General features: G+C 41.2%; 1 protein-coding gene across 6 annotated transcripts in view; it reads left to right on the top strand.

Annotated features, from left to right (window-relative positions):
* The window catches only part of MRS2 (magnesium transporter MRS2), a 41561-nt gene that overhangs the window by 14913 nt on the left and 6261 nt on the right, over positions 1 to 20387 (top strand). For 4 of the 6 annotated variants that reach the window (XM_040460733.1, XM_040460729.1, XM_040460730.1 and 1 more), the window contains exons 5-11: positions 1650 to 1823; positions 4066 to 4196; positions 4633 to 4749; positions 6012 to 6164; positions 6407 to 6524; positions 18344 to 18457; positions 18970 to 19076. In XM_040460733.1, the coding sequence (XP_040316667.1) occupies positions 1650 to 1823; positions 4066 to 4196; positions 4633 to 4749; positions 6012 to 6164; positions 6407 to 6524; positions 18344 to 18457; positions 18970 to 19076 (914 nt within the window). Of the gene's footprint in view, positions 1 to 1649; positions 1824 to 4065; positions 4197 to 4632; positions 4750 to 6011; positions 6165 to 6406; positions 6525 to 7244; positions 9761 to 18343; positions 18458 to 18969; positions 19466 to 20387 lie in introns of those variants that run through there. The other 2 variants (XM_040460732.1, XM_040460734.1) reach the window with 2 other exon arrangements.

Genomic DNA, 20387 nt, shown 5'->3' with positions numbered 1-20387 from the left:
GGTACTATCTCCAACCCGTGCTCAACACCAAAAATACCAAATAATCCAATTAAAAAATGAGCAGAGACATGAACAGACATTTTTCCAATGAAGACATACAGATGGCCAACAGACACATGAAAAGGTGTTGAACATCACTCATCATCAGGGAAATACAAATCAAAACCACAGTGAGATATTATCTCACAGCTATCTGAATGGCTAAAATCAAAAATGCAAGAAACAGCAGGTGTTGGTGAGAATGTGGAGAGAAAGGAACCTCGTGCACTATTGGTGGCAATGCAAACTGGTACAGCCATTGTGGAAAACAGTGTGGAGATCCCTGAAACAGTTAAAAATAGAACTACCCTATGATTCAGCAATCACACCACTGGGTATTAACCCAAAGAAAACGAAAACACTAACTTGAAAAGATATATGCACCCCTGTGTTTATAGCAGCATTATTTACAATAACCAAATTATGGAAGCAACCCAGGTGTTCATCAGTAGATGAATGGATAAAGGAAGTGAGGTATACACACACAATGGAATATTAGCCATAAGAAAGTATTAAATCTTGCTATTTGCAACAACATGGATGGAGCTAGAGAATGTAATGGTAAGTGAAAAAAGTCAGAAAGATAGGTGCCGTATGTATTCACTCATGTGGAATTTAAGAAACAAAAATGAACAAAGTAAAAAAGACACAAACCAAAAAACCAGACTCTTAGCTACAGAGAACACACTGGTGGTCACCAGTGTGGAGAGGGTGGGGGGGGGGGATGGGTGAAAGAGGTGAAGGGCATTAAGAGTACACTTACAATGATGAACACTGAGTAACATACACAGTTGCTGAGTCACTATATTGTACACCTGGAACTAACATGACACTGTGTTAAGTATACTGGAATTAAAATAACTCTTTCCCCTGATAATTTTCAAAAAATTATCTCTTTGATGGAGAAGTGTGTGATAAAGCAAATTTAGCAGAATGCTAATTATACAGTCTAAATGATATGTATGTAGGTGTTCACTGTGATTTTTCAACTTTTCCGTATAAAAAAATGTCATAAAACGTTAGGAAAAAAATGTGAAAAATCTCTAATTTTTATGTCACTAATACAGTGGCCACAGGCTACCTGTCCATATGACTCTTCTCACTAAAAGGATGCCAGTCTTTAGAATAAATTTCTAATTTCATGGTGTTCTAAATTAGAGCATTAAGATTATGTTTTGTCTTTATATTTTCAAATAGCTTAATATGTTTTGGTAACATTTTAAAAAGGCAACTTTCCCATTTCAGCCAAACTAATCAGGATTAAGTCATTTCTGAAAGTCCACCAAAACGTGACTTTTAAGAAAACCTTTTCTTTGTTCCCTGTTACTCTCATGATTACCCGTAAGTCTTCATATGTAGTTTGATTCCCGTTCTGTTGAGGGTTAGAGGTATCAAGACTTACATATATTTTAGGCTTCCTTTCTTTAAAAAGTATATTTTAGGGTTTTTAAAAAAAAAACCTAATTAACAATGGTTTAGGCTTAATCCAAGTTTAAAAAAGTATTAAACCCTACTTTATGGCTGTTACTCTTCTCCTGCATCTCTATAACTTGCATATGTGCATGTGTATGTGTTTGTGTATACATATATATGATTTCTTTTTTTTACAGTATTTGAAAGCTGTGATAACTCCAGAGTGTCTTCTGATACTAGATTATCGGAATTTAAATTTAGAGCAATGGCTATTCCGGGAACTCCCGTCACAGTTGGCTGGAGAAGGACAACTTGTCACATACCCTTTACCTTTTGAGTTCAGGGCTATAGAAGCACTCCTACAATATTGGGTAAGCCTATATTTTTATTTAGCTTCTTGAATTTGTTCTTGTTTATTAAAAATTTTTTTTTAACATTTATTTATTTTTGAGAGACAGAGACAGCACAAGTGGGGGGAGGGCCAGAAGGAGAGGGAGACACAGAATCCAAAACGGGCTCCAGGCTCTGAGCTGTCAGCACAGAGCCCGATATGGGGATTGAACCCACAAATGGTGAGATCATGACCTGAGCTGGAGTTGGATGCTTAACCGACTGAGTGTCCCTGTTCTTTGTCTTGTTTAAGACAAAGTTGGTATTGTTGCAATGGCACTTTCCCTAACCACACCCTGCCTCCAAACAAAAACATCTCTAAGGGTCCTGTATAGAGAAAGAAGTTAATTCTTTTTTTTTTTTTTCAATATATGAAATTTACTGTCAAATTGGTTTCCATACAACACCCAGTGCTCATCCCAAAAGGTGCCCTCCTCAATACCCATCACCCACCCTCCCCTCCCTCCCACCCCCCATCAACCCTCAGTTTGTTCTCAGTTTTTAACAGTCTCTCATGCTTTGGCTCTCTCCCACTCTAACCTCTTTTTTTTTTCTTCCCCTCCCCCATGAGTTTGTTAAGTTTCTCAAGATCCACATAAGAGTGAAACCATATGGTATCTGTCTTTCTCTGTATGGCTTATTTCACTTAGCATCACACTCTCCAGTTCCATCCACGTTGCTACAAAAGGCCATATTTCATTCTTTCTCATTGCCACGTAGTATTCCATTGTGTATATAAACCACAACTGAAAGAAGTTAATTCTTAAGCTATATGACCCAATCAAATAGATCTAAGGTCCCTAGGTATAGTTTACAAAGTTTCTTTAAGAGTCCTATTAGGACATTCCCTTAAGCACATTTTAAGTTGGCTGTCCTTTGTGCAGTGTTGATAACTGTATTCGGGGGTGATAATTCAAAATATTTAACATCCTAAGTATCATACAAGAGAACATATCAAAAAAGTTTTAAATATATTCCATTTTATTCTGTAACTAAATTGTATATTGTAAAACCGCATATACATAATAAATGTTATAGCTCAGATCACTCATCAGATCATTCTAATACTTTCCACATCACTCTGTTTGTACAATGCTTTGTTTGAGACAGCTAGTGATGCCACTGTTTGAGACGTAGTTTGACCTAGGAGCCACGTGTAATTCTTCTAATGACTCCCCCATTATGTTGATAGTCACTGAGTGTTTGGAGACCCTGTCAGGCCCTGAACAAGGATGGTCACTGGCCTCCTGGCCCCCACAGATTGTTCATTATCTGTCCTTCTCGTTAGGTTAGTGTCCGGAGCTAGCTGCATGCTACAGTTTTAGGAGCATGCTAACCAGAGTGAGGGATGGAAGCAGGGAAAGAGCACACACAGTGGGTGAGGACCGGGTGAACCTGCGTCCCTTCTCTCTCGTCTGCCCTGCTGTACTGAGGGAGCCGGAAATGGCTGCATCCCCCACTCAACCTGGGCTAATGAAGCAGGAGCTCAAGCTAGTATGAGCCCATGCAATGGGGACTAGTTGGAGCAGGGGACGGAGAGAAGAGAAGGTGCAGCCAGGGGTCAGTGACAGGTTACATAGGCTGAGGAAGCTCTCGGTTCTCATGCTGAGACCAACAGTAAATGCTGGGATTTAGGTCATTAACTAGTTTTACTAATTACTGCTTAATTCTGTTACACTCTGTACCAACTGTTATATCCATATTTAACCACTGGAATAGCTCTGTCAGTGCTTTCTTGCTGAATGTCTGTCATGCTTCTATATACCTGAATAATAGACTTTGACTTGACACTGATTTGTTTTTTTAAAGTCCCAAGTTAAGTTTTGATTTTCAGAAGAGTTTGTTATATAGGAATTTTGAACTGCATTCTGTTGACTGAGAACATGGGTTATCAACTGTAGAGTTTGTGTTGTAGCCGTGGAATGGCAGGTTTACTTTTAGTCTGTCAGTCCTGTGTTCCTTTCATAATGAGTGTTTATGTGGGAAGACTGTATGAGAGCTGATTCCCTGTTGACCAAGTGCAAGCCGGGTGATGACAACATCACGTGTGCTTATCTCATAACCTGGTAGATGTAGTTCTTGAATTGTCCAGAGTCAGCATTCCAGCAGTGACGTGTTCCCAGCCATTACAGATTTTTGTGTTTAATCAGAAGATAGATCACTGACCCTGAGTATTCTAAAAAGATTGTTTTAATTCTTATGAAAGGTCATGTTGTTATCTAGATCAGCACTCTTCAGGGGAAACTTAGCGTTTTGCAACCACTGATCCTTGAGACATTGGAAGCTTTAGTGGATCCCAAACATTCCTCTGTAGACAGAAGCAAACTGCACATCTTGCTACAAAATGGCAAAAGGTAAATACAGGTGATTTACCTATTTGGGAGATAGACACAACAGTGAAATGCATTGTATAAATTCAGATACAAAATTAATATGTTTCTTACCTGTTTTAAAAATACCAACTAGTCTTGGTAATGGTAACGACTTACTCTCCATGTCTTCAAAATAGGAAAGTAGCCTAGGTGGGAAGTTGAGCTAAAAAGGGCACACGGGCTAATGTTTATTGAAAAGCTGTTTTGCATGAAATGCTGCATTAGGGTCTTTAATGTATTTTTGGTTTGGGAATTGATTCTTAATGTGCGTGGTAAATATCAAAATTTTTTTACAAGTCAGTGTTTACCATCAATGTATAAGTGATCAATTTGATAAGATACTTTAAAAAGGCACTTTTCTTGTAGTGAAATGTGTAAGTTTATATTATTGATCATTTCCATACAACTACTCTTCTAGTCTGTCAGAGTTAGAAACCGATATCAAAATTTTCAAAGAGTCCATTTTGGAGATCTTGGATGAAGAAGAGAGGCTGGAGGAGCTCTGTCTAACAAAGTGGAGTGACCCACAAGTCTTGTGAGTATGTAGTCGTGGTTTGCTACTTATTTTGGTAGGATCTGTCACCCGTCTTCCTCAGGGTGGTTTTTCATAGAGAACGTAACGTTTTCTGAAAAGCAGAAAATAGAGGCACCTTTTATCCCCGGTTGTTTCACTGTTTCCCCATATGTATTGCATCTTATTCAGTGTAAAAAGGATATATTGAGTGCACACTGTGCTGGTCTACGATGAGTATAAACACACCATTACCTGTATCTTCAAAGGACTGGCCACCAAAGTGGCCCACACATCTACCCAGACAACCTAGGGAGCACAGTGGAAGAGAGGGAAATATTCACGTGGGGATGGGGAGATGGCGGCGAAGGAAGGGAAGACATGGACATATGTTCTGTATCTTTTGTCTAGTGTAAAAACGTTTATCTTATAAATCTTTTATCTCTTACAAAATTAGAAATCATTTACTCTCTTTATGCCCACTCAAGTTAAATGTTTACTTTTTAAGTACTCAATATTTTTTTGTTCTTTGTAGATGAGTTTTAGAAATTAATGGAGACATCTTTGTCACGTCCATAGTTTCCACAGTCTGTACAGATTTTTTAAAGCATTTTGAGACATTAGTTACCTATATTTTAAAAAGGAAAAATTAAGATTAAAAGGGCTATTATAGCAGAGAGAAATAATAGCAGGAACTTGAACACACTTTTATTTGCTTTTTATTAGGCCAGTCTGTGTCTAATATACTTTGTGTCTTTCACAGAGCACTTCACTCCTACTTACTCCCTATGGTAGGGTGGTAGGGAGTATAAGTAAAGGCTCACAAAATAACTATTGACATCATTCAAGAACACTTTTCTTCCTATATGAAACTAACATTAGGTATCTATCTTGGAAAGGAAATGCTATGTTCGTTTTTAGTTTTACCTGATTTGCACTAATTTGCACTCCTTCACCAGAATTTACACATCTGGATTTTCCTATAGGTGGTAGTGCATATTTGCATGAGAATCCTGTGAATTGGGGCCCTGGAATACAGTGAACCCGGCTATCCTGCATTGGGGATAGGACCTGTGCCATCTGCCGCCCCGCCCTTAGTCTAATAGTGCTTGGGGTCGCCTGACAAAGCCACTCACAGACTGACCTCCATCACAATAAAAGAAAAGACAAAGGCCAGTTTTGTCATTGGTAGCTGAATATTGTATACAGAATCAGGAAGTTTTTGGTATGAATGTGTGATGCATGTATTGGGGGTATGTTAATTACGTTAACGCTTTTAATTGAAGTGAAAAGAGCAGTGCAGGAATCGACCATGCAGAAGAGATGGAGTTGCTGTTGGAAAACTACTACCGATTAGCTGAGGATCTTTCCAATGCAGCTCGGGAACTCAGGGCACTGATTGATGATTCACAGAGTATCATATTCATCAATCTGGACAGGTAAGAAAGCATTCTATAAATCAGTCAGTAAATATTTTCTTTTAAAGTAATTCTAAAATGATAAAGCTTTTAAGGCCCCGTCATTTTGGGAGGAGTTACATCATCATCTATGAATGCCACATGGGAGTATGTCCTCTTTTTAAGGTGTAGATTTAATCTGTGTGGCCTCCAATGGATTATTTCGTGAATTTGCTGTATGGCTAGCGGGCCCTTCTCATCCAAGTACGTGTTCTCCTCTCCAGCCACCGTAATGTGATGATGAGGCTGAACCTGCAGTTGACCATGGGAACCTTCTCTCTTTCACTCTTTGGACTAATGGGAGTTGCTTTTGGAATGAATCTAGAATCTTCTCTTGAAGAGGTGAGACTGCATTTCAATAAGCTAGGGATTATTTTTTATGTTTTGAAGATCATTTTTTAAAATGGATTTTAAGGGGTGCCCAGGGGGTTGGTTCGAGTCCCACGTTGGATGTAGAGATTGCTTGAAAATAAAATCTTAAAAAAATACAATGGATTTTAAGAAGAGTCTTAAAACGTATGCACCCCAGTGAATTAAAATGTGTAGTCTAATTCATTCAAAATTCAGGCAGTGTTTTTAGCCCCTGTTACAACGTAAATATAACTGTAGCCTAGGTTACCTCAGGTTTCTTGAAACCTGGAACCACACGTGGGAAAGGTTTGACAAAACAGTGTCATACCGTGCACGGTGCTCTTGCAGGATCCCACTGTGGGGCTCTGGTATGCAGGAGCACAGTGAGATGGCGCTCCCGGAGGATCTTGCCGTAGGTGCGGGTAGTGCGGGATCGCACCGTGAGGAGACCGTGGTGCAGGTCACATGATGCGATGGTGAGCCTGCAGGGTCTTACCGTGTCGTTCCGGTAATGTCGGATCACACCGTGAGGCAGTGCTTGTGCGGCGTGGCACCATGAGGCGACGGTAATGCAGGATCCCCCTGTGCGGTGTGTGCAGGATTGATTGTGAGGTGGTGCTCCTGCAGGGTCCTGCCATGAGGTGGCGGTAATTCAGAATCACAGAGAGGCCATGCTAATGAAGGACTTTTTTCCTAATTCTTACGTGCCAGGCATTGGTAGCTTGCTTATTTCAGTCAAGTCACAGCTCTGAAGATGGAAGTGTTACCCTACTTTACAGATGAGAAAACTGAGGCCCGGGAAATTGAGGTAATTTGCTCAAGGGCTCAGTGCTATAAAGTAACAGTTAGGATTTGAGCCCGAGACTTGTACTTTGCACTTGGCTGCACTTTCACATTAATGCAACACTAAACTGTCAGAGTTCTTCATATCATCGTAGCCTTGTATTTTCAGAAAATACCTTACTGTAAGATTTCCAGAAAATAATCTGAATACACACCCAGCACTCTTTTTGGCTCCGTGTCCTACGTAATCTGTAAGGTCGTTCTCTGTCTCTTTCCCTGTTGTCCTTGTCCAACTGGTGTCCTGTCTCATCAGGACACTTCCGCTTCTAAAAAGTGGCCTGTAAAAGAAGCACATCTGGTGGTCACTCTTCTATGAAACTGTCCAGTGGTTTTTGATTGCCCTTAAAGATCCAGGCTCCTTGGGCTGCAGGACTCTTCCTGGTGTGTGTGCCCTCGTCTGCACGTTGAGCCAACCACTCGGCCCCCCTGTCCGTGCTGCATTGATCTTTCTGTACAGGCTCACTTCCTCCCACACACGTTCCCTCAGCTCCCACCTCCTCTGCCTGATTGGCTCCCACTTCCTCTCAGGTCTCCGCTTACTTGTCACTTCCAAGGACAATCATCAGCGAGGCACAGTGTTAGTCATTTTAGTTCTCCTTGTACTGAGATGTAAAGAAAAATAAATGCAGTCCATTCATTCGTTCATCCTCTTAAACACAGTTTTGGTGCCTGTTACATACTAAGCACTGCTTTCAGCCTTGGGGAAACAGCAGGGAGTCCCTGCCCATGTGGGGGTCACGTGACAGTAGGAGAGAGCATAGAAATAGACATGTAGTACGTTAGATGAGAAGTGCCATGAAAGAAAAGCCAGGCACAAGGATGATGCTCACAGGAAGTGAGATGAGGAGATGGGCTGGTCAGGGAAGGTCCTTCAGAGGAGCTGACCGTACAGAGTGGGACGGTCTATGGGAAGGTACGCGAGGCACAGGGGGCCGCACACATACTGACTGCAGCAGGGATGGGCTGTGCTTCTTTAAGGAGCAGAAGGCCAGAAGGGGCAAGAGAAGGCGAGTCAGGAGGAGAGAGGTAGGGAAGGAGGCCACAGAGTAGACAGGTGGGAGATCGTGGTGATTTTGTAGAGCCGGATAGGGTTTGGATTTCTTTTAGGTGTGCTGGGCATCTGTTCTGAGGCCAGGAGTTTTAGAATTCTTCTGTGATAGCTCCCGGCCTGTGCGGTCCCCTCTGGTAGCTCCTGGCCTGTGTGGTCCTCAGTGTGGAGCTGCCCCGTTGAGATGAGAGGTGAGTGGTTCGGGGGGGATTGGTTCCCACACAAGATTCAGATCAGTACCTCACCTGTTACAAATTCCGTCTCTGGGGATCCTGAAGGATAGGAAAAACTTCTTGTTTTTTTCTTTTTAAGATAATTTTAGAATCTTCCAAGAATAGTCCCTGAATTCCCATAGAGCCTTCATGCAGTGTCTTCAAACACCAACATTACATCACATTCACTCTGTCATTGTATCTATTTGTGCAGCCTTTTTTCCTGAACCACTGGAGAGTAAGCAACACATGTGATGCCCCTTCACCTGTAAATATTTCACTATATACCTTTCAGTATATATTTCCTAGAAACACGGGCATTCTCATATATAACCACAATGCAGATGTCAAAATCAGGAAACTGACATTGAAACAGTGCTGTTTTACAGTCTGCGGACCCTATTTGGATTTAGGCTTTTGTCTCGGTGCTGCTCTTTGTCTCTTAGAAGACCTTGGATCACATAGTTACCCTGTCTCCTGAGACTCTTAATGGAGCCAGCTTTCTGATCTTTGTCTTTCATGGCCATGACACTCACTGAGAAAGAGATTCGTTATTTGACCTTGATAGCCTTTCTTTGTCCTGAGGTTCTAGTTATGCATTGTCAGTATGTTCTTACATTGAGTCCCATCAGGAAGCACATGATGTCTGTTTGTCCCGTTATTGGGACCATCGGTTAGGGAGGTGTCTGCCAACTTTCTCTCCCGTGAAGTGACTCTGTCTGTGGAGTGAAATGTCTCGGAGGGAGATACTTTGAGACTGTGTAAAAATCCTGTCATTCTTCAACTTTTCACCCTCTGGTTTTTGCATCTGTCACTTGACCAAAAACTAATTCATGCCTGAATCAAATATTACTGTGATGGTTACCAAATGGAGATTTTTTTTTTCTTTTTAAGTTTTCATTTTAATTCCAGTTAGTTAACATCCAGTGTAATACTAGTTTCAAGTGTACAATATAGTGATTCAGCACTTCTACACATCACCGGGTGCTCATCACATGTGCACTCCTTAATCCCCACCATCTGTTTCCCCATCCTCCCCCCACCTCCCTTCTGGGGACCATCAGGTGGTTCTCTTCAAGAGTGTGTTTCTTACTTTATCTCTTTTCCCCCCCTTTGCTTGTTTCTTAAATTCCACATATGAGTGAAATCATATGATATTTGTCTTTTTTTTTTTTAACATTTGCTTGTTTAGAGAGAAAGTGCAAGCAGGGGAGGGGCAGAGAGAGAGAGAGAGGGAGACAGAATCCCAAGGAGACTCCACACTGTCAGCACAGAGCCCGATGCAGGGCTTGATCTCACCAACCGTGAGATCATGAGCTGAACCAATATCAAGAGTTGGTAGCTTAACCAACTGAGCCACCCAGGTGCCTCATGACTGTGTGTGTGTGTGTGTGTGTGTGTGTGTGTGTGTGTGTGTGTGTAAAACACATCTTTTGTTTCCATTCATTTATTGATGGACACTGAGGGTTCTTCCATTGTTTGTTGTAAATAATGCTGCCATAAACATAGGGGTGTGTGTATCCCTTTGAATTAGTGTGTTTGTATTCTTTGGGTAAATACCCAGTAGTGTGATTGCTGAATCATAAGGTAGTTGTCTGTTTTTAACTTTTTGAGGAACCTCCACACTGTTCTCCACAGTGGCTGCACCACTTTGCATCCCTACCAACAGTGCATGAGGTTCATTTTTGTCCACATCCTTTCTAGCATCTGTTGTTTCTTGTGCTGTTGGCTTTAGCCATTCTGACCTGTGTGAGGTGATACCTCATTGTAGTTTTGGTTTGCATTTCCCTGATAATAGGTGATGATGAGTATCTTCTCATGTTGTCTCTTCTGTTGGCTATCTGTGTGTCTTCTTGGGAGAAATGTTTGTTCATGTCTTCTCATTTCTTAATTGGATTATTTGTTTTTTGGGTGTTAAGTTAGATCAGTTCTTCATATATTTTGGATACTAGCCCTTTATCCAATATGTCATTTGCAAATATCTTCTCCCGTTCCATAGGCTGCCTTTTAGTTTTGTTGATTGTTTCCCCTGCTGTGCAGATTTTTCTGTTGATGTAGTCCTGATTGTTTATTTTTGCTTTTGTTTCCATCGCCTCGGGAAACCTATCTTGAAAGAAGTTGCTGTGGCCAAAGAAGTTACTGTCTGTGTTCTCTTGTAGGATTTTTATAGTTTCACGTTTCACATTTAGGTCTTGGATCCATTTTGACCTTATTTCTGTGTATAGTGTAAGAAAGTGGTCGTTTCATCCTTTTATTTGTCCAGTTGAGCCAGCACCATTTGTTGAAGAAACCATCTTTTTCCATAGGAGGCATATTCTTGCCTCTTTTGTCAAAGATTAATTGACCATATATTTGTGGGTTTATTCCTGGGCTTTCTGTTCTGTTCCATTGGTTTGTGTGTCTGTTTTTGTGCCAGTGTCATACTGTTTTGATTACTACAGCTTTGAAATAGAACTTGGAAGTCCAGAATTGTGATGCCTCCACCTCTGCTTTTCTTTTTCAAGATTGCTTTGGCTATTTGCGGTCTTTTGTGGTTCCATACAAATTTTAGGATTGTTTGTTCTACCTCTGTGAAAAATGTAGTCAGTATTTTGATAGGGACTACATTCAATGTGTGGATTGCTTTGAGTAGTATAGACAGTTTAACAGTATTTATTCTTCCAATCCATGAGCATGGAATGTCTTTCCATTTCTTTGTGTCGTCTTGAATTTCTTCTTTCATCAGTGCTTTATAGGTTTCAGAGTACAGATCTTTCACCTCTTTGGTTAGGTTTATTCTCGGTATCTTATTTTTTTTCATGCAATTGTAAGTGGGCTCTTTTCGTAATTTCTTTCTCTGCTGCTTCATCATCAGTGTAGAGAAATGCAACAGATTTCTGTACATTGATTTTGTACCCTGCAACTTCACTGAATTCATGTATCAGCTCTAGCAGGTTTTTGGTGGAGTCCTTCAGGTTTTCTACATATAGTGTCATATCATCTGCAGATAGTGAAAGTTTTATTTCTTTGTTACCAGTTTGGATGCCTTTATTTCTTTTTGTCGTCTGATTGCTGAGCCAAGGACTTCCAGTAGTATGTTGAATAAAAGTGATGGGCGTGGACATCCTTGTCTTGTTCCTGATCTTAGGGGAAAAGCTCTTAGTTTCTCACCATTGAGGATGATATTAGCTATTGGGTTTTCCGGTATACAGACTATTTTGTTGAGGTATGTGCCCTCTAAACTTACTTTGTGGAGGGTTTTATCATGAATGGCTATTGTACTTTGTCAAATGCTTTTGCTGCATCTGTTGAGATGATCAGTACGGTTTTTATCCTTTCTCTTGTGGATGTGATGTATCATGTTGATTGATTTGTGAATATTGAACCACCCTTGCATCACAGGAATAAGTCCTACTTGCTGGTAATAGGTCTTCAAATTTCCTATTTCTTCCTGATTCAGTTTTGGGAGGTTATATGTTTCTAGGAATTTATCCATTTCTTTAGGTTGTCCAATTTGTTGGCATATAATTTTTCATAATACTGTTTTACAATCCTTTGTATTTCTGTGACAACACTTATTTCCCATTTCATTTCTGATTTTTTTTTAATTTTTATCTTTTTTTTTAATTTTTTTTTTAACATTTTTATTTATTTTTGAGACAGGGAGAGACAGAGCATGAACAGGGGAGGGTCAGAGAGAGGGAGACACAGAATCTGAAACAGGCTCCAGGCTCTGAGCTGTCAGCACAGAGCCTGACGCGGGGCTCGAACTCACGGACTGTGAAATCATGACCTGAGCCGAAGTCGGCCGCTTAACCGACTGAGCCACCCAGGCGCCCCTAATTTTTATCTTTTAATATTTATTTTTTGAGAAAGAGAGCACAAGCAGGGAAGGGACAGAGCGAGAGGGAGACACAGAATCTGATGCAGGTTCCAGGCTCCGAGCTGTCAGTGCAGAGCCTGACATGGGGCCTGAACTCACAAACTGAGATCACAACATGAGCCAAAGTCGGACACAACCCACTGAGCCATCCAGGCACCCTCATTTCTGATTTGAGTCCTTTCTCTCTTCTTTTTCGAAGAGTCTGGCTAAAGGTTTATCAATTCTGTTGATCTTTTCAAACAATCAGCTCCTGGTTTCATTGATCTGTTGGTTTTTTTTTTTTTTTTTTAGTTTCTATTTCATTTCTGCTCTTTTCTTTCCTTCTACTAGCTTTGGGTTTTGTTTTTTCTAGTTCCTTTAGATGTAAGGTTAAGTTGTTTGAGTTTTTCTTCTTGAAGTAGGCCTGTATTGCTATAAACTTCCCTCTTGGCACCACTTTTGTTGTATCTAGAAGATTTTGGACCATTGGTTTTTCATTTTCATTTGTGTCTCTGTAGCTTTTTTGTTTAATTTCCTCTTTGATTTCTTGGTTGATTTATTCATTGTTTAGTATCATGGTATTTAACTTCCATGTGTTTTTGGTCTTTCCAGATTGTTTTCTTATGGTTGATTTCTAGTGGTCAGAAAAGATATGTGGTATGACTTCCGTCTTTTTGACTTTTTTGAGACTTGTTTTGTGGCCTGATATGTGGTCTGTTCTGCAGAATGTTCCATGTGAACCAGAGAAGAATGTGTATTCTGCTGTTTTAGGATGGAATGTTCTGAATATATCTGTTAAATCCATTTAGTCCAATGTGTCACCATTTCCCTGGTGATACTCTGTTTGGATGATCTGTTCATTGATGTAAGTGGGGTGTTAAAAGTCCCCTACTATTATTATTGTATTGATTACTTCCTTTATGTTTGTTATTAACTGTTTAATGTATTTGGGTGCTTTCATGTTGGGTACATTAATTTTACAATTCTTATATCTTGTTGGATTGTTTGCTTTATGATTATTGTAGCATCCTTCTTTGTCTCTTGTTGCAGTATTTGTTTTAAAACTATTTTTTCCATCTAAGCATTGCTACCCCAGCTTTCTCTTCACATTCATGTGCATGATAAACGTTTCTCCATCCCTTCACCTTCAGTCTGTTAGTGTCTTTAAGTCTGAAATGAGTGTCTTATAAGCAGTATATAGATGGGTCTTGTTTTTTTATCCATTCTGTCACCCTGTGTCTTTTGGAGCATTTAGTCCATTTACATTCAAAGTAATTATTGATAGATATGTACCTTTTGCCATTTTGTTACTTGTTTTATGGTAGCTTTTGTAGTTCTTCTGTGTTCCTTTGTTCCCTTGCTCTCTTCTCTCACGATTAGTTGGCTTTCTATAGTGATATACTTGGATTCCTTTCTCTTTATTTTTTGCATATCTATTACTGGCTTTTGATTTGTGGTTACCATTAGGTTTGGAAATAACATCTTCTGCTAATATAGCGGTCTGTGTTAAGCTGGTGTTCACTTTAGTTTGAACCGTCCTTTACTCCTCTCCCACATTTTAGGTATATGGTGTCATACTTTACATCCTTCTATTTTGTGAGTCCCTTGATTGATTTTTTACAGATATACTTATTTCTACTGCTTTTGTGTTTCCTACTTTTCATACTGTCACAGTCTTTCCCAAGAGTCCCCTTTAACATTTATAAGGCTGGGTTAGTGGTGATAAATTCCTTATACTTGTTTGTCTGAGAAACTCTTTATCTCTCCTGTTCTGAATGATAGCCTTGCTGGATAGAGTAATTTTGGCTGCAGATTGTTTTCCTTTCATCACTTTGAATATATCCTGCCACTCCCTTCTTCCCTGTAGTTTCTGCTGAAAAATTAGCTGATAGCCTTATGGGGTTTCCTTTGTATTTGATGTTCTTCTTTTCTCTTGCTGCTTTTAATATCCTCTCTTTATCACCACTTTTTGCCATTTTAATTACCATATGTCTTGGTGTGGACCTGCTGGGTTGATTTTGTTGGACTGTCTCTGTGACTCCTGGATCTGGATTTGTTTCCTTTCCCAGATTCTTGACGTTTTCAGAAGTTATTTCTTCACATAAATTTGCTCTCCCTTTTCTCTTTTCCTTCTGGGATCCTTGCATTGCGAATGTTATTACACTTGATGTGTCACTGGGTTCCCTAAGTCTATTCTCGTTTATAACTTGTTTGTCTCTCACCTGCTAATAAGCTCGATTACTTTCCACTACTCTGTCCTCAATGGATATCTTCTGCTTCCTCCATTTATTCTATCTAGTGTATTTTTAATTTCATTTATTGTGTTCTTCATCTCTGATTGGTTCTTTTTTATGTCCTTGTTAAGGGTCTTACTAATGTCCTCCACTCTTAAGTCCAGTAACTATATGATCATTGCCCTATATTTTCTATCAGGCATGTTGCTTATCTCCATTTCGCGTAGGTCTCTTGCTGTGATTTTGTCCTGTTCTTTTATTTGGGACGTATCCTTCTGCCTCATTTTGTCTCCCTGTCTGTTTCTATGTATTAGGAAAGTCAGCTATGTCTCCTGCTTTTGAAGGCAGTGGCCTTGTGAAGATCAGGTCCTGTGTGCCTGCAGGACACTGTCCCCTGTTCACCAAAACCTGGCGTTTCAGAGGTGTCTCCTGTGTGTTTGGAGTGCACCTGACTGTTGTGTCTGGGCCACGTTTACCTTCAGTCCCGCTGTCTGCAGTGGCTCTTTGCCTACTCTGGGCGATGTTTGGTCTCTGTGGTGTTAGTGGGCCAGTCTGGTGCCACCTTGGGCTTGAGTTGAGTCACACCAGGCATTTGTCAGAGATGCAATAGCACCGAACTGCAGGCTGCTTTCCAGCATTATCCCCTGAGAAGCTTTCATTGGCGGACAGGGCCTACAGTCAGATCAGCTTTCTGCCCCCAGCCCACTGCTGGGGCCACATTCTGACCTTCCCCTGTCCCCAGGCAGGAGGTACTCTGGAGTGGTGCTGGCCCCCATTGGGGCTGCTTGCACACAGCCAGGCTTGGGGGTGCTGCTTCTGATGGGCCCCTGCCCTGGAGTGTGTGGATGCACAAAGTGCCCAGGGTGTAGGAGTGTCCGTGTTCTCAAGGTTTGTTGGGTCTCCTGGGGGAGGAGACCACAGTGCTGGCACTGAGGCAGGCCTGGCTGTGGGTGTGGAGGGAAATGGCACCTGCCAGGTCCTTTGTTTTGTGTGTCCCGGAGGGACAGACACCTTTGGGAGACTCCTCCAGGACACGCTCTCACACTGCTGCTTCTATGCTGTATCTCCCCTGGGCTGTTTCTCTTGTTGGCTCTTTAAAGGCAGGGACTCAGTTTCCTCTTGACTTCTCGGCTCTCCCAAAGTTGAGCCTGCTGATTGATTGATTGATTGATTGATTGATTTTAGTTATATATTTTTTAAGTTTATTTACTTATTTTGAGAGACAGTGAGAACAAATGGGGGAGGGGCAGAGAGAGAGAGAGAGAGAGAGAGAGAGAGAATCCCAAGCAGGCTCCACACTGTCAGCACAGAGCCTGACACAGGGCTCGACCCCACAAACTGTGAGATCGTGTCCTGAGTCAAAATTGAGACATGCTCAACTGAGCCACCCAGGTGCCCTAGTCTGCTGATTTTTTTAAATTCCAGGTTTTAAGTTTTTCTGATTATAAGAATTCACAAAATTTAGCCTCTCTGGTTTACAAAGCCAGTGTTATGTGGATTTGTCTTCCCGTGCAGGCCCCCCTGTGTGACGGTCTGTTTCTCTCCCCTCTTCTGTGCCAGCAGGTTCCTCCCTCTGTGCACAGCCCCACTTTCATTTAGCTCCCCACCCTGTCTCCATACTCCCTACCCTCTTGGATGTAGCTTCTTCTCTACATTTATTTGCAGAGTCTGTTCTGCCCATCTTCAGGTCGTTTTCTGGGCTAATAACACTGATGTGAGTCTGGTTGTGTCTAGTTGTGTCCTGGGACGAGGTGAGCTTAGGGTCCTCCTACTGCACCATCTTCCAAATGCAGTTTCTCTGATTTTAGTAGCACGTGGAATTTCAAGCTTGGTTGGAACTTGGCTTACCTCTCGAGTGTATCACATTTTGGCATTCCCAGATGTTTGATTCATACGCGGATTACTGAATCAGTCTGCAGCAAAGATAGTAGTAATCCGTGTACACTAAGTCTCATTTAAACATAACTTTTACTTGGGACACCTGGGTGGCTCAGTGAGTTAACTGTCCGACTTCAGCTCAGGTCATGATCTTTCAGTTCATGAGTTCAAGCCCCGCATCAGGCCCTGTGCTGTGACAGCTCAGAACCTGGAGCCTATTTAGGCTTCTGTGTCTCCCTCTCTCTCTGTCCCTCCCCTGCTTGCTCGCTCGCTCTCTCTCTCTCTCACAAGTAAATAAACATTAAAAAAAAATTTAAACATAACTTTTACTTAATAAATTAGGGCCTTTTTTTTTTTTTTGGATGACTAGAAAACGTGTGAACATTAACAAAAGTTAACTCATTTAGCATTTGTCTCCCTGATAGCTTATGTCTAACTCTGAGTTCATGTTCCATCCAGGGAGGTGGGTTTCTCCTTCATGCATGGTATGAATTTCTAACAGTGATAGTTTATCATTTGTGTAACGGAATTACCTGGGGGACAGGTGAGCTCTCAGTCACTGGAGCTAACGAGGCTGTGGTTGATCACCAACTGACAGAGCTATAGATGGAATCCCTTCCCTGTGGGATAGTAAACATCAAGTCTGGTTCTGTACATGGATGCATTACACTGCAAAAATACAACGATTATGAAAATCACAGGGGAAATACTTATTGTATAAGTCGGAGCTTCCCAAACTTCCTTGGTCCATGATGCTTAGTGTCTTTCCATAGTATCACTAGACCAAATGTTTTTTTTATTATGTTGTAGTTTTTGAGATGTTACCTAACAATTTTTATATGAAGTAGTTAAGTCAAACAACTTACTAGTGGTTCTCAGAGTACATTGCAGATGTCACTGTGTTCCTCTTAAAAACTTAAAATATTCAGGGGGTGTTGTGATGCTCAGGACACCACAGCTCACAGTTTGGGAACTGTAGCCATACGCAAAAAATGTGTGTATACTCTCTGTATGTAACTGATCAGGTTTGTATGTATGTAAACAAAGACTAGAAGAAAACAAAGTACAAGTTATCTTTGGCTTATAGATGATTAAAATAATTTTTTTTACGTTTATTTATTTTTGAGAGACAGAATCAGAGTACAAATGGGGGAAAGACAGAGAGAGAGGGAGACACAGAATCCGAAGCAGGCTGCAGGCTCTGAGCTGTCAGCACAGAGCCTGACATGGGGCTGGAACTCCCAAACCGTGAGACCTGAGCCAAAGTCAGAAGCTTAACCAACTGAGCCATCCAGGCGCCCCGATTTTAAAATATTTAAGCCCTTTTATTTATTTTTTTAACGTTTATTTATTTTTGAGACAGAGAGAGACAGAGAATGAATGGGGGAGGGTCAGAGAGAGGGAGACACAGAATCTGAAGCAGGCTCCAGGCTCTGAGCTGTCAGCACAGAGCCCGATGTGGAGCTCGAACTCACGGACCACGAGATCGTGACCTGAGCCGAAGTTGGCCGCTCAACTGACTGAGCCACCCAGGCGCCCCTATTTAAGCCCTTTTAAATCATGTTTTGCTTCTAATTTATTTCTGATTCTTGGGTCTTTGGGTGCAGTCAAGGCTTGTTCTTAGGTCCTTTCTACAGGAAGGAGCTGGACAGACAAGAGGCTTCTTTTAAGCTCTGGGGCAAGAGTAGTGTGGGAAATTCTACTGCTAAGGAACCCAGCCTTTTGTGATTAAAATTAACTGTGTTCTCTTTTAGGACCATAGGGTGTTTTGGCTGATTACAGGAATTATGTTTATGGGAAGTGGCCTCATCTGGAGGCGTCTGCTGTCATTCCTCGGACGACAGCTCGAAGCTCCTTTGCCTCCTGTGGTATGTGGTGTGGAGAGTCTGGCTCGCAGCAGTGCAGCACAGGGGTCACATCTGGGCTTACGTGGTCACAGGCTCTGCAACCCTGAACACATCACTTAATTTCTCTAAGCCTCCCTCACTTTCCCCATCTGCCAGTTAAAGTGCTAGTGGGAGAGTTAAATAATATATGTAAAGTACTTGTCAGCACAGTGCCTGGCACAGTAAACAAGTTAGAAATACTTCTTCTGTGTGCAGCACTGTGACGAACATTATATAGACAGATATTAGCAATTCTGCCACAGGCTTTGTCATAACCCCAATTGAAATGTAGAAAATGTAGTGTTCTCATCAAGATAAAAGTTTACCCTTTTTCTTCCCCTTCTACTCCTTGTTCACACCAGGAGTAAACATGTAAGATACTGATACAAGTCTTACGGTCCTTCCCTCATGTGGTAGGTAGTTCTCATTTTACTAGGGGCTTTTCTTTTCAGACAGACACCAACTAAAATGATTAATTTCCCTTCTTTATTTAGATGGCCTCTTTACCCAAAAAAACCCTTCAGGCAGACAGAAGCATGGAAATGAAACACAGCTTCCGGCCAGATGGACCCGGATCAAGCAGGAGTGTCCTGACAACCCGGTAGAGACTGGACTATTTTTTTATAGTAGTCACGAGAAACTTCTGATACCTTTATTTTCTTTTATAGAATCAGAGACTTGAAAAAAATCACTGATACTTAAATTATAATGTCTGATAAAAATATTAGGGTACTCACAGTACTAGAACTTAATTGCAAAGTACTTGCTTTGTAAAAGGCCAAAATTCTATCTTCCACAAACTGAAAAGGCTGTTTTTAGAGACATGATGTGAGGCATGGAGAGACTGATTTATACATATCAAAAAAAGTACAGCCTCACGCCCAGCAAAGCCTGAAAACTTGATGAACCCGTGTGATGAGACCAGGTAGCGGCTCTTAGGAAGTTCCCAAGAACAAGATTCCCTGTGCTGACTCTCAGGTGACTGGAAAGGTAGGAAAATCTATATTAACCTCAAAACACACTTGGAAAGTTTGTGCTTTAAATCAGTCTTTTCTTGAATTTGCCTCCTTTTTATATAAGGCAAATAAAAATGAAACGATTGAACATCAGCTTACATGGATTCCATTTAATCAAGATTTCACTTTCTTGAACGCTGGAACAATTTTTCTTTGCTTGGCTATAACACAGCCTTTAGAAATAGTGTCAAAAGAAACTATTTCCCTTCTGTTACTTGGTCGTTCCCGGACTTTAGACAGAGGGGTCACCTCGACCACCCCCGAAAAAAAGTGTACATAGCCACAGATGGGCTTCCTAAAACCAAAAGGTGGATAAACTTCAGAATTTCATCTACAGTCAGGTTGGGATTCAAAACTGTGGCTATTTGTAAGTCTCAAAATTGCTATCCTACTTACCATCTTAACTACCATTTTTATATTTTCTGGAGGTTAGTTATGCAGAACATTATAGCTTTCCTTCCCTTCAAAAGGGACATGGAAGATTCCAGAGAGTCCAGAGCAGCTCTTGTACTCCAAAGAACAAATATGCCACTGATGTTGGGGTCACCTGATACTACAATAGGATGTCATATGGGGAAGTTTAGGAGTCCATTTACCAAGTGGTTTGGTGATAGCTCCTGGAACAGCATTTTTATTCCTAACTTGAAAGAAAACGGATGAAGTTGTCAATTTTCCCCACTCCCAGGTGTGGTTACAGGAGGCCTGCAAAGGTGGAAGATAGAATGGCAGGAGCTGTGGCCTGAGCTCAGGGCAGAGTGGCCCCCAAGTACGCTCTGTGGTGTGGGTGTTGGGACATGGATAGACGTGGCTCTCTAGTGTCCTAAATCTGTGTGGTGGTTTTCAAGACAAAGTCTCTCTGATAATCCTTAGATTTCACAGGACACTCTTTGGCCCAC

The sequence above is a fragment of the Herpailurus yagouaroundi genome, unplaced genomic scaffold (assembly GCF_014898765.1).
Source record: "Herpailurus yagouaroundi ecotype Mexico unplaced genomic scaffold, PumYag 250, whole genome shotgun sequence".
Classification (NCBI taxonomy): Eukaryota; Metazoa; Chordata; class Mammalia; order Carnivora; family Felidae; genus Herpailurus; species Herpailurus yagouaroundi.
This window is presented reverse-complemented; position numbering and strand designations above follow the sequence as displayed.